The 25,832-nt window shown below is 35.2% G+C and overlaps 1 protein-coding gene across 2 annotated transcripts in view; it reads right to left on the bottom strand.

Annotated features, from left to right (window-relative positions):
• The window catches only part of PIGK (phosphatidylinositol glycan anchor biosynthesis class K), a 136,937-nt gene that overhangs the window by 70,093 nt on the left and 41,012 nt on the right, over positions 1–25,832 (bottom strand). For both annotated transcript variants that reach the window (XM_059064510.2, XM_067044572.1), the window contains exons 5-9: positions 25,521–25,632; positions 23,529–23,625; positions 21,190–21,307; positions 20,869–20,979; positions 6,007–6,179 (exon numbers count right to left, since the gene is read on the bottom strand). In XM_059064510.2, the coding sequence (XP_058920493.1) occupies positions 6,007–6,179; positions 20,869–20,979; positions 21,190–21,307; positions 23,529–23,625; positions 25,521–25,632 (611 nt within the window). The remainder of the gene's footprint in view (positions 1–6,006; positions 6,180–20,868; positions 20,980–21,189; positions 21,308–23,528; positions 23,626–25,520; positions 25,633–25,832) is intronic.

Raw genomic sequence — 25,832 nt, 5'->3', positions numbered from 1 at the left:
GTATAATGTTATAAGTCATAATTCTAGTTATTACTTTAAAATGTATATCTCAAAAATAACTAAATTTACTTGTCAATTTCATTATTATGAACTTTCATCAAACCTTCAACTGTAGTCATTTTTAAGCCTTTTGTGATTTACAAACAGTTCTGGGTGTACTCTGATGCTTTTGCAAAAATGTTCCTATAAAAGGGTTTCATCTGCAAGGAATTCCTGTTAAAGACTCTGACAAGTACAGGTTTCTGGTAACCGACTATACTGCTGAACTGAATGAATAAGCATTTTCAGAACTCTTATGGAAAACTGATGAATTCATAAAAGTGCTAACAAAAGATCAAGATAAAAAAAATTAATTACATGGGACGGAGTGAACTGATGAGGATGATTATAATTTTTGTGACTTTCTGTTTAAATTAAAAAAAAAAAAATCCCACAAGGACTCAGAGGCAATAAATATACAAATCAATTTTCACTGCAAAGTAAAGGAGCTGTTACAAGTGGAGGATTACTGGACTGAATGTCAATATTATGACATAGTAAAAAAAAAAGAATATGATAGGCAAGCCAAAGACTAAGAAAAAATATTTGCATTACATATATCTGACAAAGGACTTATACCCAGAATATATAAAGAAATCTTACAATTCAGTAAGAAAACCCAATTTTTTTAAAATGAGCAAAACACTTGAATAGGAACTTCGTGAAACATGTATGAATGACCAATAAGTACATGAAATGATGTTCAATGTCCTTAGCAATCAGGGATATGCAAATTAAAATAATAATGAGACATTACTACATGCCTATTAGAATAGCTAAAATTAAAAAGACAATACGAAGTGTAACGAAGGATGTGGAACAACTATTTGTAGAAATGTAAACGGTACAGTGATTATGGCAAATAGTTTGGAAGTTTCTTATAAAGTTAAACATGCACTTCCATATGACCCAGCAAACCTACTCTTAGCTATATTTACTCAAGTGAAGTGAAAACATATTTGCATACATTTATAGTGGCTTTATTTAATTATCAAAAACTAGGGGGCAAAAACAAATGTCCTCCGATTGGTGAGATACAGCAATAAAAGAGAACCAACTACTGACACATGTGACAACAGATATGAATCTGACATGCATTATGGCAGTAAAAGAAGCCAGACTCAAAAGAGTACAGAATATACGATTCTATCTATATGACATTCTGGAAAAGGCAAACTTGTGGGGACAGAAAACAGATCAGTGGGATATGAGGGAGAGATTGGAGAAAAGGGAGCATAAGGAAAATTTCTGTAGTGAATGATTGGCATGGTAATGATCCAAGTGTATGCATTTGTCAAAACTCAGAACTATATACTAAAAAGGGTAATTTTACTAAACTCAAAAAAAAAAAAAAGAACAAACCACAGCTGCATACAACAACGTAAATGAATTCCAAAAACATAGTACTAGCAAGAGCAACAGAACATAACGTTTAGGGATACACGTTTAGGTGATGTAACTAAGATGAAGAGCAAGAAAGTAAACTCTATAAGAGACAGGATCACTGTTAACTTTGAGGGGGAGTGAGAGGGTAGAGATTGAGAAGAGGTGTAAGGGTTGGGGAACCTTCCAGGGTACCAGCATTGTTCTAATTCTTTCTCTGGTGGTTACATGAGTAGTTGCTTTCTAATAATTCATTGTGCTATCATCTATATTTTATATACTTTTAAAAGAAAGCAACTCAGGGTAAATTATAAAACAATAAAATAATATATATACTTTTTAGAGGTAGGAAACATTCCTGGATTCATATCTTGATTTCACCATTTGTTAGATGTGGACTTCAGGCAGGTTTCTTAACCTTTCTCAGCCTCACTTTACTCATCTATTTAATGGGAAAATTACACCTGCCTCATAAAGCAATTATGTGAATTAAATGGGATTAATGGAATTTTTCCTTGAGGGTATCTGCATAGCTCCCAGTTTCCTTTTGGAGGGTTCCTCTTATCCACATGGGATGGGCCCCCCAGTAGCTATGATTTTGTGTTAAATGACCCCACTACTGCCCAGCGCGGTCAGTACTCAAGCTGGGCTAATCAAGAAGCCCTCTGGGGAGATTAAAATGGAGAATGAGCAAGTTAATTCTGTATCTGGGCTTTATCATGAACAGAACAGATATAAATTTCCAGAAGAGTAGTGTGTACACATTCTATCCCCTACATTCAGAGCAGCAGAGAAAGAAAAGACTAGAACAGGGAGACAGGGAGTACTGCCCACATTTCTGACTGATTTCTGGTTCCTGATTCAAGTCCCTTACTGAGGCCTGCCCTCGGGTCCCATAAAACACAGAATACCTATATAATAAATAACTTCAAGGAAATAATGCAAGCTTAGGTTGGATTCTACTATTTACAATCCAACCGTCCTAGATAGTATGTTATATAAAGCATGGCACACATGGAAAAGGCTCAAAATCTAATCTCTGTGACAACAACTGTCTGATCTTTGACCTCCTATATAAGGTGGGGACTTCCTTACCAAGCCCTTGAAAGAGTCCTACTGTGGTGTTCAAAACACAGACTGACCTTGTTAGCCCATTTTCACCCCTCTATCTATAAGAAATCTGTAAGAAAAGAGTCCAGCCTCAAATTTCCTGCTAGATTCAAACTTTTCAGTTGCTAGACTGCCTAAAGAGAGAAAGAAATTCTAGTATAACAGAATAAAATTACAACAAAAAAATTAATAGATAGAATCAAGTGCCTAAATTTAGAGCCTAAAGCAAAAGTCAGACTGGGTAAGATGTCACCTAACAACCAAGATAAAAGTTGAGCATTTACAGTTCATCTTGTCCCAGATTCCATTTTTTTCTTAGGTAATGCCTACAGAATTTACACTTCTACATTTTGGTGCCTGTATTTTTACATTCTCAAGCTAAAGGCTATTTTCCCTATATATCAATAGTTAGGGTACTCTGGTACTCTGAGTAACGCTTACATTGACTTATTACTATATTCCAGAAAGTCCAACTCTTTGAGGGAAGGCTGTTTGCATATTTATCAAAAGTCAACCTATATACACTCAGATAAAGCAGTTTAGAATTAAAGTTATATAAGCCAAGCTTATTGCAATCAGTCCTTATTTTACCTCATTTGTTCTTGTAAATAAATTAAAAACACAATAGGTAAAACACATGCTGAAACAACTGTTGTTACTAAGGATATGACTGTAAGGATATGACCTTACTCAATATAAGTATTTATATGACTGTACCTTACTCATATAATATGTATATGTCAGAAGACATACAAAACACCAATTATTTCATACACCTACTTCAGTCAATTTTATGTACTAATGCTCTCCATTATATCTGACTTTAGTTTAATACACAAAATATGAAATATGGACAATCTGGACAAATGAGTTGTTATTTTCCTAATATATGTAGAAAGCAGTATTCTTAAAAGTTTAACTGCCAATTTTAATAACAGTAACTGTATTGATGTTTTTAACCTAAGATCTGAAAAAATACATATACATTCAAGCCCATAATTTCCTTAATAAAGTAGTTTTTCGTGACAGCTGATCTCTCAAGAATATATAATACTTTTCTCTAAACAAACATCCAATTGCCATTCATATTTGCATATAAATAGCACCTATATATAATGAGATAATATTTCTATCATCCATTCCTGGAACATGCTGGGAACTTAATCCTACTAAATTAACTCGATAACAAATATCAGTAATTATGAAACCATCTGTAAGCAATGTTCTAAATAAAATTTATTTATAAACACTAGAGGGTGCTCTAATTCAACAGTGCTCATTGCCGTACACCTGAAATTAACACATTATTAATCAACTATACTCCAATATAAAATAATTTTAAAAACAAAACCAAAAAACAGTGCCTGGTATCTGGCTTTGATGCTTAATATAATTTTCTCCTTGATTAAAGATAAATGAAGATAATTATCAGCACCAACAATTTTTGCTTTTGAACTAATACATGGAGATACTTTATGAGACAAAAATTTCATCTTTCCAGAATATATAATAAAACTTAGAATTCCACTGAAATCATTTTTATTGTACAATTATTATATATTTAATATTGTGTTAAGTGGATAGAACAGAAAATAACACAGAAGTATAAAGATAGTCCTTATCTCTAAAGGAAAATTAATGCAATATTCACACGATTAAGAGAAGGTGTATCTTGTATCTTACAGGCTTAAGTTCAAGGAAATTACAAAATGAATTTGGTAAAAAAACATATAGTAGCTCAATTTCAATTTCAGTTGCTAAGTATTAAGGTATAGTTCAGCTATTTTACAAAAGTAATTTGAAATTTTAAATAATAAATAAAAGTGATATTGTTGAGGGTATCACCTGCTGTCTCAAGAAAATATTTTTTAAGCCAACAGGTACAGGAAATTGAAGAAGAGAAAATCCAATGCTTTGAATATCCATAATAGGAAATAATGAATAATAATATCAATTTCAAATATTCATAAAGAATAATTTACTGCTAGTTTCTTAATTTATTTCTAAAACATTCACAAGCTCAATTATAAATCTTTGAAATTTTCAAAATTAAAAGTAATTTATATGCCGCCATTTGACAATCCAGAAAAGTTCCCTGGAGTATGAGTTTCCAATAGACAGCATTAAACAATCCCAAATAACAAAGTTTAATGGCTAGGAAAATATTCATCTATATAGTTTAAGAAAGTGGATATTAACTGAGACAATATTTAATCCCAACAAAGTATTGTGCCTTTAAAAATGTTTACAGAAAAGAAAACAAGTAGAACATTATAAATACTTCTAAATTCACATACCCCAAATCAACCAGTCTCTCACAATCTCTCTCTCTCTCTCACACACACACACACACACACACACACACACACATATGCACGCACTCGCACACTCACTACTCACATACACACAGTCCATTCCCCAAGAGGGGAGTACTTGGCTCATACCTCTCTCTCTCATTCTCTTCCCTAATCAATAACTAAGAGGCCCCAAAGAAATCCTAAAGATAAACTTTTCAAGATTAATAGAATACAACACTAGGCAAAAGCCAGAGGTAGGACTGAACCAGGCTCACAAACCACCCAGACTCTACGAACCAAAACACATGGCAGAGAACTAATCAGATTGCTGGAGCCCAGAGAAATTCTGAAAATGCAAGCATTGTGTTATAGTTTGAAGTACACATTTGGCACCTATATTCTTTTGGCACTCATTTCCCTTTTATATGTTTATCTGCCTTGCATCTACCAGATTCCTAGGGCCCTATTATACTCTAAATGCCTAGCTGCCAACTTCCCTATTCAGTGTCGCGTCATTTAACACCTTCTTTTTGTGTGTGTGTGTGTGGTACGCGGGCGTCTCACTGTTGTGGCCCCTCCCGTTGCGGAGCACGGGCTGCGGACGCGCAGGCTCAGCGGCCATGGCTCACGGGCCCAGCTGCTCCACAGCATGTGGGATCTTCCCGGACCGGGGCACGAACTCGTGTCCCCTGCATCGGCAGGCGGATTCTCAACCACTGCGCCACCAGGGAAGCCCCATTTAACACCTTCTACTGCAAAAGGTGACAACCTACGCATTGTTAGAGAGTATTAATAATGTTTGAAACATTCACATACCTGCCCCATCATGAAGGTCTTCTGAACCATCATATATACCTCTACTGACAGAAAAGTATGGCTCTGAGACAGTCAGTTGTGTAAGTTTTAGTCCTTTTTAAACCAAGCCTGAACTCATACTTCTACAAGCATATTTTGGAGCTACAACATAACCCTAATCAAGATCTTAGCTTCCCACTGATATTTAGAGCTTTTGCCCATTAATCTGGAAAGCATAGGGGCTACATAAAGTAAAGAATGGGTAGAAATGTGTGATTTTCTTTATAAATACTAATTTTCATCTCTTAATATAATGTTACATAAAAGTTTACAAATCATGAGACTAGAATACTCTATTCAAATAATAATTTAAGATGAATACCTGCTTTCCAAGATTCCTGAATCTGGCTGCAAACTAATAGTCTCTGTTGTAATTTCCACTTTCCGTACACTTCCAAAGAAATCAGTTATCAGGACATTTTTAGGATCCCTCTGAAAAAGATCAGTGCGATGTCCAGGAGTAGACACACATAGACTTTTGGGGCATACCTGAAACTGAAAAAAATATGTACAACAATAATAAATGCACATGCTTACATATTCATACAACTTTTAGTAAATCCATTAATACAATATAGTAGACTGTAATATATTTTCAAAGCTCTCCCAACCTAAAGAAACTACTGGTTCTAAAGATTAAAGTTTCATTGCTATCGTAATGCTTGACACTTTAAGAAGCTTTACAGACATTAGAATAGGTTATCAATAAAACAGGAAGCTGGCAAGGGAACGAGAAAACATTCACTTTTTAAAATCATATGCTACAAAGTTTATTTTGAACACTTATTTATGAGAACTCATAGGTAACACTATGACAAGAGAATTGCTTTTTTTCTGTATCTACATTCATCTCAGTGGAATGCTCTACCAGAGGAGTTTTTTAAACATTTTGTAATCATGACCCTTCATTCAAACTTTAAATTCAAATAAAATATTACATAGTAGCTCAATATGTAAAAAAGATGAAACTAGAGCTGCTCTGGATTGCAGGAAGTTAAGCATAGCCTGCTCACTAGCTATTCTCCCCATCCTCCTGCTGTAAATCTACAAAAACCATTCTATAAATCAAGTAAATTTCTTAGTTTATCCATGATAAAAATAACAAACCCAAAGCACCTCAATACACTATAGTGCTCCAGAGAATAGTCTGAAAATTACAACTTCACCACTACACAGATTTCACAATATTTTTTATGTTAATCTTATTCCTGATATTCCACATCAGTGCATCACCAAGGACCTTTGCAGGACATTTGGTCCATGCCAAAAGGTCCTTGATATTTGGTCCTGTCCAAAACCATTTGGCATGAACCAAATATACTCAAGAACATTTGGACAAGACCAAATTTCAAGGACCTTTTGGCATGGGCCAAATGTCATATGGACGTTTTGGACAGGACCAAGTGTCTGCTAACCCCAGACACAGGTTCATTCACTCAGCAAAGCATAAAAAGTGTCTATTATACACACTTCATACAGTTACCTTCCATAGGGGATACAAAAATTGATGAGACTTGGGTTCTCTCCTCAAGGCTTTAAGTCTAGTCAGAGATGAATAAACTTAACAAGGTAGAAGAAAAGGGACAGGTTCTAATTCAGAAAACGATAAACTTAGTGTTTGAGGATAAGAAAAAAGGAGTGGGGCTTTAGCTATTTTCTGAAGGAAAAGGAAGATTAGATTGGAAAAAATATTCCTAATAAAGGAGCAGCTGCAGAGACATGTTAAGGGAAAGAACTCAATTTGGCAGAAGCCCAGAATATATGAAGGAAACCATTACAGGCCCACTAGTAAGGACCCAAAGCCCATAGCACTTGCCCATTTGTAGGGACAAGACTATCTGTGTAGGTAATCACCAACACGACAGTAGAGGGATGGGAAAGGGCACAGCAACTATAATTTATGAAACAGTGTTCTAAGCACTGTATTAAGCAGTTTGCAGATATTCTCATTTAAGCTTACCAATAACTTTGAGGTATACAAAAATTATTATCTCTCCTTCAAACTAAGGCTCAAAGAGATAAATTGGTCTAACATCATACTGCCTTCCAGGTTCAGGAAAGCAATAACAGGAAATACAAAGAAGAGTTCAAGATATAAATTAAGAAGCAAAGAAGGAAAAAAGGGTGGGGGAAGATCAAGCAAGTTAAATGTCAAACAAGGACAAAACAGAAGGCTGAATAAACAAAAGATAAAACAAAATAAACAAGATAAAATTAAAGTTCGAGGTATATCAAAGGTATTCCTGTATGAGCAACTTGGTTGGTTTTATTAGGTACCAGCAGAAGAAAACAGGAAAAGAAAAGTAGTTGAATGAGCTTGGGAAACACTAAATAAGTATTATCTTCTTTGCTGCTAAAAAAACAAATAAACAAACAAAAAAAACCTTACACTTTCAAAAAAACTGAATTATAATTGAAAAATTATATTAGTTTCAGATGTACCACATAGTGATTTGATATTTTTATACATCACAAAATGATCACCATGAAAAGTCTACTTACAATCTGTCACCATACAGTTACTACAATATTACTGGCTATATTCCCTATGCTGCATATTACATTGCCATGACTTATTTACTTTTAACTGGAAGTCTGTACTTGTTAATCCTCTTTATCTATTTCACCCGTGCCCCCACTCACCCACCCCTCTGACAACCTTCTGTTTGTTCTCTGCATAAGTCTACTTCTGTTTTTTTCTTTATATTCCACATATAATTGATAGCATACAGTATTTCTCTTTCTCTGTCTGACTTATTTCACTGAGCATAATACCCTCTAGGTCCATCCATGTTGTTGCAAATGGCAGAATTTCATTCTTTTCTAAGGCTGAGTAATATTCCATTGTATATATAGCACAACTTTACACACTCATCTATTGATGGAGACTTATGGTTGCTTCCTTATCTTGGCTATTGTAAATAATGTTGCTATGAACACTGGGGTGCATGAGAGTGTTTTCCCCTATTTTATATTCTAACCTCCTTTGTTTTATATTAACTGACCATATAAGCAAGCATGCCTTTATTTCCAGGCTATCTATTCTGTTCCATTGTTCTATGTGTCTGTTTTTGTGCAGTACCATATGATTATTATTTTTTTTTAATTTGAAAATCTAATTGGCTTTAACAGGCCAATTCATGAATCAGGCAGCATCCCATCTAGCAACTAGAAGGGTGCTCTGAGGAGTTGCACCAAATAGGTTTTATAGGAGGAAAGTCGGGGAGCTATTAGAAAAAGAAAAGATTTTTTTAGGCCAGGCTTCCTTTGGGGGGTGTGGGGGGAGGAAATGACAAGGGTTTTATCATGCAGATTGCCTCTAAGGGGGATGGGGAATAGAGCGCCCAAAACGTTTTTTGCTTAATTCCCATAACATCCACAGATCATGGTTCCAGGTTCATAAATTTTAAGTTGGTCATTCTCTTCATTTCATTTCTGACCTTCCAGTCTTAGGAGATCATTTGCCTGGCAGTTAGCAGCTGCGAGCATGAATTGAAAGCTTTTGAGAGAATACGATCTGCCAGGGGGATTATTATGATTATGATAAGCAGGATAATTCCCAGTACTTGGAAGGCACTTCAGAGTCAGGTCCCCAAGACCCAAACCAATCAAAGAAAGACCCAGTTGAAGGAGTCACCCTTTTAAGCCAAGTGGTTTGCTCAGTGACTGAGCTTCACCTTCCCTAGAAATGTCAATCCTGTTGGTGACATTGGCCGCAGTACAGACACCTCCTGGTTCAGCTAAAAGATAATCAAGGACTATTCTATAATCAAGAACAACTCTAGCCACAGAGTCTATGGGCAGCTAATGCTTTAGCAGTGGATTCTGCAATACTTTCAAGAGTTAAGAAGAGGCTTCTGATCATATTCTCATTTGTATTTACTCCTAATCAGGGAAATTGACCCTGCCAAAGGAAGCGATTCTGAATTATGAATGCCTCCTGGTAGGTCCTTTCTAGAACAGTTAGGGGCACAGTTAGATAACCTAATAGGTACTGCATGGTTATATACCAGCCATTTAGGGATTCATAGGTCCAAGGAGAATAACCATTACTGACTAAGACAAATCCTGTCAGGGCACAAACTACTTCCACTTAGGTGGCACTGTTAATGGACTCATTTGCAAGTGTTGTTGCACTTGCCCGTTCAAGCCAGATTTTCTCCTAACCTGAAATAAAAAGTTGTTCTAAATTCGAGAGGTTACCCCTCTAAGCAATAGCCTGGGAGATACAGATGATGGCATTATCTTTCCAGGTCAATTCCAGAGTAAAGGAAAGAAAGCAAAGAGGAAAAGGTTTTAGTTAAAGTATGAAGTCTTGATCCATCATTTTGGGCAAAAGCAGTCTACATCAATGTCAGCTACTTCTCTTCTTTGTCAGTTTGATTCAGGGGTCTGCAGCATTAGTACAGGACCAGATGCCAGGTGGAATCCTCCTTGGCTGTGAGATGTGCACCCAAGGCTCAAAACCTTTGCAGCAGTGTCAGTGGTCAGGAACACTTGGTTAGGTCCCTTCCAAAAGGGATCAAGGGCTGCCTTTTTTCTTAGTGATTCCAAATCAGAAGAGTGAGAGAAAGCTGGAAATGTTAATTGGGTAAGTCATAGTCAGATATCTGAGGAAACTAGAGGAATCTTTGACCACAAAGACAATTAACAGGTCTAGAATCTAATATCTACAAAGGTGCAAACATAATTTTTCTCTCTATGATTATCCCATTTTTTTTAAAACCAGAGATAATCACAGTAAAACTAATTTGTCTGTATTAAACTTGGCCTGATTTTTATAGAAGTACAGCAAGAATAATGACTGACCATATAAGTTCTTTTTTAAGATTCCTTTGCTGGAACTTTGTAAGCAAAGTACCAGCTTGATTTTTCCACGTGGTTTCTTGCAGCTGTCTGGCCATGTCTGAGTCTATGTACACATTCCAGTCAAAGCCTTGGTAATATAGCCCATGTTTCTAATTGTGTCCTGTTACAAGGAACATGAAAATAAGAATACTCACTGAGAGTTTCTGAATTCTGGGGATCAGATAGGGAGAAAAAGTAAATGTTTCATCTTTGTTCACAAAGGTATATATTACCAAATTGTTGATAGCTTAAGAGAAAAGATTTCTTTACATCTGGAAAAAACATTAAAGAACCTGCAATATTTTAAACAGTCATAAAAATTATAATCATCCTTATGAGTTCATTCAGTCCCATGTTATTAATTCTTGTTCTGATTGAATCCAGTTTTTTCCATTAGTTCTCTCAACCTTGCCTGATGATTGAGGGTGATAGGGACAGTAATAATTCCAAGAAATTTGCAAGGTTTTCATTAAAGACCTTATGATTTTCCCAGTGAAGTGTGTGCCTCAATCACTGGAGATTGTGGAAGGTATACCCCAGGCGGGAAACACATTTTCTAACAGTTTCTTTGCCACAGTGAGGGTACTGGCCTTGCAGCAGGGGAAGGCTTCAACCCATCCAGGAAACATACATACAATAACAAGAACATACCGATAACCCATACTAAGTGGCAAATGAATGAAGTCCAGTTGTAGGTGCTAAAGGAGTCCAGAGACAGGAGGTCTGAGACCACCTCTAGGGACAAAAATTGTTATTCTTAAATGCACTGGTGGGTGGACAAAAGAATGCAAAAAAAGAAAAACGTTTGCCAGGAAGAACCAAACGCTGTCTAGGTTCTTCCATAGCCCTGACTGGTCATTCAGTTTACAGCCATTATTTACCCACCTTAATTTCTCTGATTCAGGAACAAATTGTTGCCATGTTACAAGGACATCAGGATGGCAAAAGTCTGGCACTGAGTGGGTCATGTTTTGCAGAAGCAGAATGGACTTCATCCACATGTGCCACCATCTTTATAAGCCTCTATTGCTGCTGCCTTTGCATGAAAGTCAGCTAGGGCAACTCCCTGATATTGAGGTTCAGTCCTTTGGTGTAAGCCTCAATTTTGATGACAGACAATATAATACACCCGGATATATCAGACTGCCAAGAATTTCATGCGATTTCTGGAACACTTATAATACATACCTATATAGACACAGCATAAAGAAGGCTTGTTCCTTCTTATTTGACAATGTTTCCCATGTAACTTAACATATGAAATAAGCCTAATCAGTTTAACATCTTCCTTTTTATAAGGAGAGTAAATACATCCTTTGAAATGTTCCAGGCACCCTCTGAAAAACTTGAAAGTTAATTGAGGTCAAAAGACTTTAGTTTTAGAATCTGATTTTGGGAAGTCTGCCAAAGATACCAAAAGGTTTGGACACTTGAAGAAACAGGATCACAGATCAATATGAAACAGTATTGTCTACTTAGCAGATGAAAAAAATTAAGTTCTAGTTTGAAGTACACTATTGATAATAAAGCTTAATTTTTAAAACCTTTGTAAACAATTCAATTTCAGCCAGCTTGATTAGACAAGGTAAAATTCTCTCTCAACCTTTTATATACCTTTAGTTTGTCCTTCATAACCAGAAGTTCTAGTTCAGACAAAATTATCCTCATTTCCCTTAACACAAATACATCTTTATTCCTCATACTTTTTCTTAGCCAAAAACACATCCTGCTTTTCCCTGCATATGGAGATGTCTCCCATATCGTTTCTAATAGCTTTACTTGCATAATTAGAATTTTTAACCTTTAAAAACCTTAATTTCTAGTGAAAGTTTAGGAAGTAAACAACTGTGGACTATCTCTTACACTAGCATTACAGCTTGGCAAACTTATACTTTTTTATAATTTCTAGAAACATGTGCTTTCTCATAGAAAATTTCTAAGCATGGCATCAAACAAATGTGAATGAATAATGTTGCCTGCCATATCAGTAAACAAAGGATGTTGCAGCCATCGAGCCACTAGAGCTGCCCCCAAAGGTGCACGCTGAAGGGACTCAGGATGGGAAAGCCCAGGATACTGGCCCTAGACAGCTATGGTACATATCAAAGGAATGATTTCAATGAGCCCAGACTCTTGCATCTTCCCATACATAGAAAAGTGCTAAATTCATTAATTTGAGATGTCTGGTTTTATTTAATTAACAGTAATCTTTTGATGTTCTGACTACCCGGTCTTTGTTGCAAAAACTCCTATAAAATCTGGCTCCTCCCTTACCTCTTCGTAACAGTCCCTCAGAGCTATCTGAGGGGCTACATCCTGGGCTTAAGTCCTCAATCTTGTCTGCCAAACAAAACATAATTCTCAACTTTTTGGTTGCCCATTTTTTTCAGTCGACACATGCTTACTAATAAACCCAAATTTATCTTTAGTTTCTCTATAATAAGAAACCAAAAGTAGATAAACCTATGCTCAATGATTAATGGCTCAGTATTTTTTCTTATTTGGGGAAATCTAGATATTCAATAAATTTCTAGCACTTAACTTAATCTTAGCAAAACTTTAAGGTTTCAGCCTACTGAAAAGATTTGGGAAATTAATTTGAAAAGTTCAACTAAAAACTTTTTATCCTACTTATATTTATTTAATACTTGCTCTTAATAATTGTTTAGATTACTTATGAAAACTTCATCATATCCAGTTATTTTTCTTGCAAGCCTAGGTAAAATAAAAGTATTATATTTAATGCTGATAACTCTAAAGACATCTCTGCTTTAATTACCAACAACCTTAAACTAGTTTTTATTTATAAAAGGTATCTTAGATCACATAATTTTAAAAAGCATTTCAGTTAGTTTCTGTTGTATTTGTGACAACTTTGGAATGCCCAACTGTAACAGGGAAGAGCCAATTTTGACTCCACATTGGATCTGTTTCTTTGACTTCGGTCTTTGCTTTTCCTTGCTTTTGTTATTATAATCATACATAATGGCCTGCCACAGGGAACCCTACCCACCTGCAAATGGCTGCAAGAAAGAAGAAATTAACACATGCCCTCCTGGAGGCTGGCCATTCCAGGAGATGTTTTTGCAAGACCGATGGCCCTTTTTACTTTACTTCCTCCCTGCCTCTACCTCTCTATTCTGCCTTCTTACTTTACTTACCTCTCTGATTCTATAAAAGAAACTGGCATCCAGACCCCGATAAGATGGTTTTCTGGGGGACCTTAGTCCACCACCTTCTCCGTCTGCCACCTTTCTGAATAAAGTCATATTCCTTGCCTCAACACCCTGTCTCCCGATTTACTGGCCTGTTGTGCGGCGAGCAGAGCGTGCTTGCACTCGGTAACACAATCGTTACAAGCTTGTCTTAAAACCAACTAAATAGAGCTCTTCTACAAAATAATTCTGCAGTACCATCTAGAGGTTAAAAAAAGACAACAACACGTATCTACAACATACATAAGGAGATACACACAGATGCAAAGGGAGATCTCATAGTTATCAATACTTGTGGAGAAGACACTTAAGATTTTTTTTTTATCTGCCAAATTTCCAAATATTTCTTCCTTTCTCTTTTTTTCTTTTCTGATGAGAAACAATTGCATTTCAAAGAATGACTCTTAAGTCTCAGAGAAGATGGGGATAGGAAATCTACATCACAAAGACACAGATTAAGTACAGAACAATTCTATTTCCAAAGTCCCAATATCTACAAGTATTTTGAGATGAAGAGAGGAGGTTTAGGGATTGGCAAAAAGGAATGACACCCATCTACCTACTGTTGGAATGTTTTTTTTCCTCTGGGTATATCTAGCTTAGGGTATAAGGTCTAAATTCTTACCAGACTGAATAATTTCAGTTCCCTAAGTGTTTAAGGGAAAAATTTAGCAGTTTACACAAAAAATCTGTATCATCAACTGTGAGGGGCCCATATGGGAGTTTAAGTTGATATTGAAGAATTTGCAGAGAGCCTTGAGGACAATCTCTTTTCCAGTGTCCCAGATGATAACAGCTGAAACATTGATCTCTGGGAAAGTGTTTTGATAATGAACCCCCAAGAAGGTGAAACGGGGAGGCCTAGGCATTGTTTTAGACATCTTTTGTATATTTAATTTTTCATTGGCTTTGTGCAACAAATCTTTTAATGAAGTTATTTTGGAATTTTGAAAGCTTTTGGAGACTTCTGCATACTAATTAAAATAGGTATTCCATTTGGTTTGTTTAACTTGAAAGCCCTTGCTTTTAAGTGATCTTACCTATTTGGAACATTCCTTCTAATGGCCAATGTAATTCTAGGTTGATTTTAGTAAAACTTTGCCATTTTGTTAAATAACTGCAGCTTCCAGGATTCATAGTTCTTAAATATAAACTAAGCAGATGTGATGGAAGGCAGTGTGCTCAACTATTTGGACATAAAGGATCACATTTCTTCTAGCTAGGCCTTTGGTTTTCTCAGTCAAACTAATACCTAAGAGGGACTTGTGGCAGGGTTGGGAATTATGCGGTGTTTTACAGTGTACGTTGTTGCATGGACGTTTTCTTGAGGTTGGTGGGTGACCTAGATGTCAGTCTAACCCATTCTGTGACCAACTTATCCTAACATGAGACTCTTTGGATTAAGTGATGAGTGCTCTAATAACTTTTAAATGTCTGGTACCCACCAATCTTTGCAGCTTTTTCGCTTCTGAGAATCCCATTAGCAATGGGCTTTACTTCATGTGCACATTAACAGAAACCCATGGTAACTAAAAAAAAAAGAGAGAGACAGAGAGAGAGAGACTGGGGAAAGGATTGAACAAGCAGACCTCAAAGAATGAGGACTGCAGACTGATTCCAAGCAACAGGAGAACTGCAGCTATAACTAGTAGTTCTCAACAGGGAATCTGGGAAAGGATTCCAAACAAATGGGGAGGTGCATATTAAACCATCATAGTTCCAAATGTGGAGACAGAATCAAGGGACTGGGGTTTTCCACTCAAAACAATATGAACTGTGGAAAGCTAATTAGATCAGGAGCTCGAACACAAAAAGAACAGAGCTCAACCAAAAGGAATTTACCAATGACCCTTGGAAACAGCAAGAAAGACAGTGAACTGAAAAGGGTTCACAGGGTTCCATGCCTGTGTTTCCTGCTCCTTGAAAGCCATCCCACGTTCACTTCAAATCTCATTGCTGCCACCCATCCGTTAAAAAATAAAAGCCAACCAAGTAAATTTGAAGATGTATTTGGCTTTATTAGATGATTCATGAATTGGGCAGGCAGCATCCCATCTAGCAACTAGAAGGATGCTCCCAGTACCACACTTGTTTTGATTACTATAGCTTAGTAGCATGGTTTGAAATCAGAGCATATGATAGCTCCAGCTTTGTTCTTCTTTCTCAAGATTGCTTTAGCTATTTGGGGTCTTCAGTGCTTCCATACAAAATTTAGGATTATTTGTTCTCGTTCTATTTTTTAAAATGTCTTTATTATTTTGATATGGATTGCATGAAATCTGTAGATTGCTTTGGAAAATATGGACATTTTAGCAATATTAATTCTTCTAAATCAGAAGCATGGATTTATTCTACTTATTTGTGTCATCTTCAGTTTCTTTCATCAATGCTTAGAGTTTTCAGAATACAGGTCTTTCACCTCCTTGGTTAAATTCATCTCTAGGTATTTTATTCTTTTTGATACAATTGTAAGAGGGATTGTTTTCATCACGTCTCTTTATGATAGTTCATTATTAGTGTACAGAAATTCAGCCAATTTTTGTATATTAATTTTGTAACCTACAACTTAACTGAATTCATTATTAGTTCTAATAGTTTTTTTGGTAGAGTCTTTAGGGATTTCTGTATTATGCCATCTGCAAATAGTGACAGTTTTGCTACGTCTTCCTTTTCAGTTTGGATGGCTTTTATTTCTTTTCCTAATTTCTTTTTTTTTAACATCTTTATTAGCATATAATTGCTTTACAGTGTTGTGTTAGTTTCTGCTGTATAACAAAGTGAATCAGCTATATGTATACGTATATCCCCATATCCCCTCCCTCTTGCATCTCCCTCCCCACCTCCTTATCCCACCCCTCTAGGTGGCCACAAAGCACCGAGCTGATCTCCCTGTGCTATGAAGCTGCTTCCCACTAGCTATCTATTTTACATTTGGTAGTGTATATCTGTCAACATTACTCTCTCAGTTCGTCCCACCGTACCCTTCCCCCTCCCCATGTCCTCAAGTCCATTCTCTACGTCCGTGTCTTTATTTCTGTCTTGCCCCTAGGTTCATCCTTTTTTTAAAAAATTCCATATATATGTGTTAACATACAGTATTTGTTTTTCTCTTTCTGACTTACTTCACTCTGTATGACAGACTCTAGGTCCATCCACCTCACTACAAATAACTCAGTTTTGTTTCTTTTTTGACTAATTTCTGTGGCTAAGACTTCCAATACTATGGATAAAAGTGGCAAGAGTGGGCATCCCTGTATTGTTCCTAATCTTAGAGTAAAAAGCTTTCTCAGTTTTTCACTGCTGAGTATAATGTTAGCTATGAGTTTGTCACATATGGCCTCTATTATATTGAGGTATATTCTCTCTACACCAACTTTGTAAAGAGTTTTTATCATAAATGGATGTCAAATTGTCAAATGCTTTTTTCTGCATCTATTGAAATGATCATATGAGTTAAATCAGGCATTTTGTGAATGTGGTATATCACATTATTGATTTGCAGGTGCTAAACCAAACTTGCATCCCTGGAATGAATCCCACTTGATCATGCTGCATGATCCTTTTAATGTATTGTTGAATTTGGTTTGCTAATATTTTGTTGAGGATTTTTTGCATCCATATTCATCAGGGATATTGGCCAGTAATTTTCTTTTTTTGTAGCATCAGTTCTTTTGTTTTGGTGTCAGGGTAATGCTAGTCTCATAAAATGACTTTGGAAGTGTTCTTTCTTTCTTCTCAAACTGAAGAAGAAGTGTGTATTATCCAAAGTGTGTATTATTTTATTTGGAATAATTTGACAAGGATGGGTATTAACTTCTTTAAATGTTTGGCAGAATCACCTATGAAGCCACCTAGACCTGGACTTTTGTTTGTTGGCTTTTTTTTTTTTTTTTTTTGGATTACTGATTTAATTTCATTACTAGTAATTGGTCTATTCAGATTTTCTAATTCCTCATGATTTAGTCTTGGAAGACTGCATGTTTCTAGGAATTTATCCAATTCTACATTGTCTAATTTGTTGGCATATAATTGTTCATAATAGTCTCTTGTGATCTTTTGTATTTCTGTGATACTGACTGTAATTTCTCCTCCTTCATTTCTGATTTTATTTATTTGGGCTCTTTTTTCCTTGATGAGTCTGTCTGGCTAAAGATTTGCCAATATTTTTTATCTTTCAAAGAACCAGCTCTGAGTTTCATAGATTGTTCTATTGTCTCTTTAGCTGTTATTTCATTTATTTCTGCTCTGATCTTTATTATTACCTTCCTTCTACTAACTTTGGGCTTTGTTTGTTCTTTTTCTAGATCCTTTAAATGAATTAGATGGTTAAGAGTTTTCTTGTTTCTTGAGGTAGGTCAGTATTAATATGAACTTCCCTCTTAGAAACTGCTTTCGCTCGCAGCATCCCAAAGATTTTGGAATGTGTTTCCATTTGCATTTGTCTCAGGTATTTTTTGATTTCTTTGGTAACCCACTGATTGTTTAACAGCATGTTGTTTAGTCTCCACATGTTTTGTGCTTTTTTTCCAGTTTTCTTTTTATAATTGATTTCTTGTTTCGTACTGTTGTGATAAGAAAAGATGCTCAAATTTATTAAGATTTCTTAAATTTACTGAGACTTGGTCCATAGCCTAACATGTGATCTATCCAGCAGAATGTTCCATGTGCACTTGAATGTGTATTTTGCTGTTTTTGTTTTGGATGGAATGTTCTGTATGTATCTATTTAATCAATCTGATATAAGGTGTCTTTTAAGGCCAATGTTTCCTTGTTGATTTTCTGTCTGGATTATCTATCCATTGATATTAAGTGGGGTATTAAGTCCTCTACTATTATTGTATTGCTGTCTATTTCTCCCTTTATTTCTGTTACTATTTGATTTATATATTTAAGTGGTCCCATGTTGGGTGCACAAATGTTTACAAATGTTATATCCTCTTGTTGGACTGACCCCTTTATATTATGTAATGCCCTTCTTCATCTTTTGTTACAGTATTTGTTTGGAAGTCTATTACTACCCCAGTTTCCTCTTCCTTTTCATTTTCATGGTGTATCTTTTTCCATCCATTACTTTCAGACTGTGAGTGTCTTAAGGTTTGAAGTGAGTGTCTTGTAAGGAGCATTGAGAAGGGTCTTCTTTTTTTAAATCCATTCAGCCACCCTGTGTCTTTTGATTGGAGAATTTAGTCCATTTACATTTATAGTAATTATTATTATTATTATTTTTTTTTTTTTTTTTTGTGGTACGCGGGCCTCTCACTGTTGTGGCCTCTCCCGTTGCGGAGCACAGGCTCCGGACACGCAGGCTCAGCGGCCATGGCTCACGGGCCCAGCTGCTCCACGGCATGTGGGATCTTCCTGGACCGGGGCACGAACCCATGACCCCTGCATCGGCAGGCGGATTCTCAACCACTGCGCCACCAGGGAAGCCCTATAGTAATTATTGATAGGTATTTACTTACTGTCATTTTGTTGTTTTCTCACTGTTTCTGTAGTTCATCTCTGTTCCTTTATTCTTCTCTTTCTTTCTTACCTTGTTGTTTGACTGTTTTCTTTACAGTTATTTTTTAATTTCTTTTTCATTTACTTTTGTGTATTTACTAAAAGTTTTTTGTTTGTTGTTACCATAGGTGACACATAACATCCTACATATATAACGGTCTCCTTTAAGTTGATAGTAACTTAATTTTGAACACATTCCAAAGCTTTATATTTTATTTCCCAACACATTTTTGATGACATACTTTACATCTTTTCATTTTATATATCCCTTAATTAAGTATTATATTTCGAATTAATTTTATGACTTTTGTCTTTTACCCTTTGTACTGACTTTATAAATGATTAATCCACTACCTTTTTATTTACCTTTTCAGTGAGATTTTTAATTTAATATGTTATCTTACTATTGATTAGTATCTTTTCTTTCTAGCTTAGAGAAGTCCCTTTAACATTTCTTGTTAAATGGTGATGAACTCTTTTAGCTTTGCTTATCTGGAAAACTCCTAATCTCTCCTTCAATTCTGAATGATAACCTTGCAGGTTACAGAATTCCTAGTTGGCAGTTATTCCCTTTCAAACCTTCAAAATGTAGTAAGTAGTTGGATGTTATCAAACCTGATAGCTTAAAGCAGTGGTTTTCAGAATTTTAGAGTTGAACCTCTTTAATAAATAGAAATCTACCTGAAAGGTTTCTATATAATAAAAAAGATCAATACAAAGCTGCTTGGTTTATGAAATACTAGAGTCCAGAACCCTATCTACTCAGCCTCCCATTCATTCCAAAGCTCCATGAAAGCAGGGACAGTATCTGCCTCTATCTCTAGAGTACAGCCAGTGCCTGTCACTTAGCAAAAACTCAAGAAATATCTGTGAATGAATTAAGATATAAATTAATGAAAAAAGAATGAAAGTCATTAACTCACAGTAATTATACAGTCTAGTAGAACTGCTATTTCAAGCTTTTTATTATGCTTACTTTTGATAGCAACTTCAAAGTAGATTTATTTTAAAAGAGACAATCAGTGCAGAAAATGCAGGGTAAAAAGTTGAACTAAATTCAACAGGCCACATCAAAACATGGTACTATAAGTTGTAGGGTGCACAGAAATATGTAAGAGGAGGTCTCTCTCCTTCAAGAACTTCCCATTAAGTGAGAAAAACATTTATACTCAATAGTAAGTCCAAAAAAAGACAGACTGTGACAAATGGCAACAAAAAAAAGAAATAAAGCTCTGAGTAGCTTTACTTATTTTACATAAATTCCAACAAGAAGACTATGGGAAGATCTCCTGGAGGAGGTAGGATCTGATTTGACTCCCAAAGAATATGTAGAATTTCAATATGTGAATCTAAAAAAGATTTCTGGTAGGGAAAAAAACATGAGCAAATGAATGAGAATAGCAAAATACCTCAAGGAATAGCAAGTTAACTAGGCTAAGGTTTTAGGCCTCTTGTAGTAAAGAAAGAGATACTACTGTAATGGGAGACGCAAAACACTTTAAAAGGCCACCATTCAGCATATGGAAGAGTACCCTAGAAGTCGAGGAATAACAGACTTCACTTATCACATTAAGGTTAGCATAGCTATTGTGCTATAATCAAATCAAGCAAATACTTACAAGATCATTCATATTAGTTTGGCTAGCTGGATTAATTTCCTCCAAAAATTCTAAGACATAAAACGTGTATCTATCCATAAGATGGACTCCAATTGCAGGATCAGGTTGATGCTATAAAAAAGCAAAAGGAAAAAAAGTGCAAGTCTAATAGATAGGATCATTACAACAAAATATTTTAAATATAATCAAAATTTCCTTCTAAGATATAAAGAAGTCTAAGAAATAACAGACATATTTATAAAGCATGTAAGTGATTCTAGAAATAGCTACACATTCCAAAGACAATGCCATTTACAAACGGGAAAGAAAAAAGGCACTTACCGAGAGTGAATCTTCTCCCACTTGGCTACTAGCTAAAGCCATTATGTTAGGAGAATAAAATCTCTCATACATGGATGCTCCTTGACAAGTATCAATAATAAACAATAGCTCATTGTAGCTGAAAGAAACGTGATATCTTTGACATGAATCATGCTGTTAAACATATATTAACATTCTACAATACTTCCCTAAGATGTTAAAGTCATATCTTAGTCATTTCATTAGCTAAAAATTTGAGATATTTTGATAGAATTCCCAATACAAATTTAATATTAGAAATATTAAAGATATAACCTGTCCAGGGGAACCACTTTAATAGAGTGCAGTAGTTGTGCCATAAAGTGGCCGCCCCAACTTCTTCCCCCTCCCTTATCTATGCCACAAGATTCAGAATCCAAACAAATGTTCAATTCAAAAAACATTTATCTGGCACCCACGCAGTCCTAGAAACTGAGCTAGATTCAGAAAAAATATATAGATGACTTAGTCACCATACTCAAAGATCTTAAAATCTAACTGGAAGACAGACACATAAACAGTATAACTAAATCAGAATGTGATGAGTGTTACAAATTTTAATGAAGGCCTACAATGTGCCTGACACTAAGCTGGGGATACAATAGTCCTTGCCCTCACAGAGCTTAGAGTCTAACAAAGTCAAAGTGCTCCAAGAGTACTGAGAAAGAAACAGAGGAAACTGTAAGGAAAGGCAGGTCAGGGAAAGGTGATGTCTGACAAGGGCAGTGAGGGGTGAGTGTTATATTATTTAACAAAGAAAGGAATCGCACATTCCAGCAGAGGAAAAACCCTGTATTAAGGCATCTAAATGTAAAAAACTATAAATGTTTAGGAAAAAGGAATTGTATCGTGTACCTTGGATTTAGAGTTAATTTGGTAAAATGGAGAGAAAGGGTCGATCTGTAAAGTATCCTGTACAAAGTTTGGTTCTTAACCTGTAAGTTTGAAGAAGCAATCAAAGGCTTTTTTAAAGTGAAAGAATAACATAATCAGCTCTATATTTTAGCTGCCTAGTTGGTGAAGGTGAAAACAGGGAGCAAATAACATTTTCTCAGAGGTTTCTCTCAGACATTGGATCTAAGTAAACAGCTAACACTGCACCTAAAAAAGCATGGAATCTTAATATTATCTAAGCAAGGGATAGAAGGCACGATTAATATGACACATTTGTTCTGAGACAAAAATCTGTGGACACCCCTGGGGATCATAAACATCTAAGGTTATGAGAGGCAGTACAGTAAAACAATTAAGAGAGTAAGCTCTGGGACAGGACCACTTGGATGTGAATTCTAGTACTGGCACTTATGAGCTGTATAAAGTTTGGCAAGTTATTTAATCTATCTGTGCCTCAATTTACACATTTGTAAAAATGGGAATAATAACAATATCTGCCTCATGGAGTTATTAAAATTAAACAGAACAACACACTTTATAACATAGTGCCCAGCACCAAGTATACCTTCAATAAATATTTGTAAGCTATGAATAAGATAAAACTAGTACCAAGCAAAAGCTTCCTCTTCAACACTTCTATACATTCTCCTTATGCCTATAATTCAGAATTTAGAATATTTAACTTGTAGCAGAGTTGTGTACACATTTCTCTTTTCTACTAGATTTTAAAAACTTTGACGGCACAATAAGCATCATATTCCCCTCTGTGCCACATGTTTAGAAGGTAAGCAATAAGTATTTATTGAGGGTAATTAATTTAAAAGCAGTTCAATTGCTACTTTAAATTCACTTAAGTTCATATGACAACTTTCAACTAAAAGGGTGCTTACCACAGATTACTAACAATATGTCATCCTTAATGTGAGTTGGTACAAATTTTATACTAATCCTAATTTCAGCATCTTTTTTCCAAAGAAGAAATAATGTATTCCTATCGCTTGGAGGGCCCGAGATTGTGCAAAAAGAATAAGTACAAGATGAAAAATAAATATATGTTCACAATCCCCCTAAATAATGGGGAACTTGGTTGGTGGGACTCTTACTTCCTCCGAACAGGATGAGAAATAACAAGAGATATGATATTAACAGGTGAATTTCTTTCCATGCTCTTTTTAAGAAACCCAAATTTTTCTTCTAAAAAGAATTCAGTTCATACTTCTGTAAAATATAATAAAACTACTGCTGTAATGTACAATTGCTAAAAAAATAAAAAATAGTTCAGTTCAATAGAAATAACAAACATAAATCTAAAGTAGAAGAAATAACTTATTAAAATAAGTTTAGATCTCATAAGATTTATAAATCTACTAACCATGGAAAAATTAGGTACTAATTTATCTTATGAAAAGTAGTCATTTGTCAATTACCGTCTTTTTTGCCACATTTGTTCAAAAGCATCTGCAAGTTCTATGTTGGTAATTTCTTCGGAATCTTGAAATTTCAAGAAACCGTTTCCACCATGTCCTTATAGGAAGAGTCAGAAAGATCAAACAGACACTATTTTTAATGCAAACTGAACACATCCAGATATAAACATTCACTTCATCCATGGCAATATTTTAATATCACTTGTTATTTTATATTCTAAAATAAAAACTACTGTAAAAACAAATAAATTTAATTTTCTGCTATACCAATTAAAGAGAATAATGATAGACTATGTAAAAAATAGTAGATATAATATATATTTAAAAGATTTTCTATCATTCAGTTTTAGAAAAGCACATTTATACTTTTTTTCACTGGCTCCATTATGTCAGAAATGAGTTTCCATAGATAAAAATTTCTCAAATACCAAGCAAACATTTTTGGTGAGAAAGGAGCTGAAGACACTAGCTAGTCCCATGGTAAGCTAGCACTATTCACAGTATATACTTGAAATGCTGTATCAATAGGAAGTATAGTTCTCACCTAACACTTGAAGTTTTCACAATCATCAACCACTGTCCCACGAGAGTTGACCACAAGATTATGACATTTAGAATGCATGATAGAGCCAGTCTGCCTGGATACAAACGCTAGCTTTACTACTTAATGACTGTTATTTTAGGCAAGTAACTTAACCTTTCTATGCCTCAGTTTCCTCAGATGTAAAGTAAGAAATGTATCAGTAAGGCCATCATTAGCGTGCCGATATCGGTCCTTCATGCAGATTTTAAAAAGGTACTTCCCACTGGATAACAAAGTAGAAAAATCTATGTATTTCAGTGCTCCCACTGAATATAAGCAGTCCTGTAAGCTCAAAAGCGGTTAGTGGCTATGCCTTAGGGTGGGTTAAGGGAAGAGGAATATTTCTCTCTCCCATTAGACACAACTTTATAGCAAGGCACACAGCTGAGTAAGTGTAAACATATACTAGATCTCAGCTCCCACTCACCACCCGAGTCAGACACTTATGTGCAGTGCACAACCCACATAACCATATATGACAGCCCTGAAAATCGGCACCTAAATCTTTAGATTGTTGTGAGGATGAAATGAACTAATATATACAATGATTAAGAATACTGCGTGATGTATAGTAAGCCTCAATAAATATTAGCTATTACTGTTTTTATTATCATATTATCATAATTATCAGCCTTCCCATTCTCTTACACGGGCTGGCAAACTTTTTCTGTAAAGGGCCAGGTGGTAAATGTTTTAGACTTGTGAGCCATATGGTCTCTGTTGCAACTCCTGGACTCTGCCACCGTAATGTAAAAGCAGCCACAGACAATACATAAAACAAATGGTTACAACTGTGTTCTAATAAAACTTTACTTCCAAAACAGTAGCCCTTCCATGGGCCATGGTTTGCCAATTCTATCTTAGATACTGGAATTTCTCCCATACCTGGAGCTATCGTGAAAGAGGACCAACAGACTAAGGAAATAATGTTGTAAAACCTTTTGTTTAGTACATCAAATAAAGCCAAGCTACAAGACTGTACGTCTTCCTATTTGCCACAAAAGCTTGAAAATTTCTTGTAAATGTCAGATAAACTAAAATGAAAACTTTCCTGACTTCATTAACTCTGCTGGGTTAATTTAGAAAGTTTATAAATTGATTGTATTTTAAAAGCTGTAAATAAATGCAACATGATAAAGAAAAGAAGACCACTAAGTAGGGGTCACTGTCTTGCTGTATGACATCTAAGAATCATTCTGCACCTGTTTTATCATCAGTTGATAAGTAATACTGTTTTCAAATATCATTTCAAGTTGTTATACATTATGAGAAAAGAGAACTTCATAACAAACTATCAAACTACTTGAACCAAAAATAATTTAAGATGTTTAAATTTCTTTCCATGCAAATTCCTTTTTGAAAAGAGCTGCAACATATGCTATCATTAAGTATCTAAATTATGAAATTACCTGTCATATAAATAAGAATATTACTCCTATCATCAGAAAGAAGACGTTTTGACCGAGGCGTACTAGATGGAATCCTCCCAGTTAATACCCGTAAAAAATTTTCCACTGTTACCTGAAAAAAAAGTGAAAAATCAGATGAAATAGAATTGAGGGAAACCTGATAATTGTTTTTTACTTTCAAAAACATTCCTTCTTCTTTCTCTATGTATTACTCAGCATAAACTGAAAATAAAACCTAAAGAGAAATATAACTCAATTAAAATATATTTATTTAAATGTATACCTCAAACTAACTTTGTTTCCATTTCTAAC

This window comes from Kogia breviceps, chromosome 1 (genome assembly GCF_026419965.1).
Source record: "Kogia breviceps isolate mKogBre1 chromosome 1, mKogBre1 haplotype 1, whole genome shotgun sequence".
Lineage (NCBI taxonomy): Eukaryota > Metazoa > Chordata > Mammalia > Artiodactyla > Physeteridae > Kogia > Kogia breviceps.
This window is presented reverse-complemented; position numbering and strand designations above follow the sequence as displayed.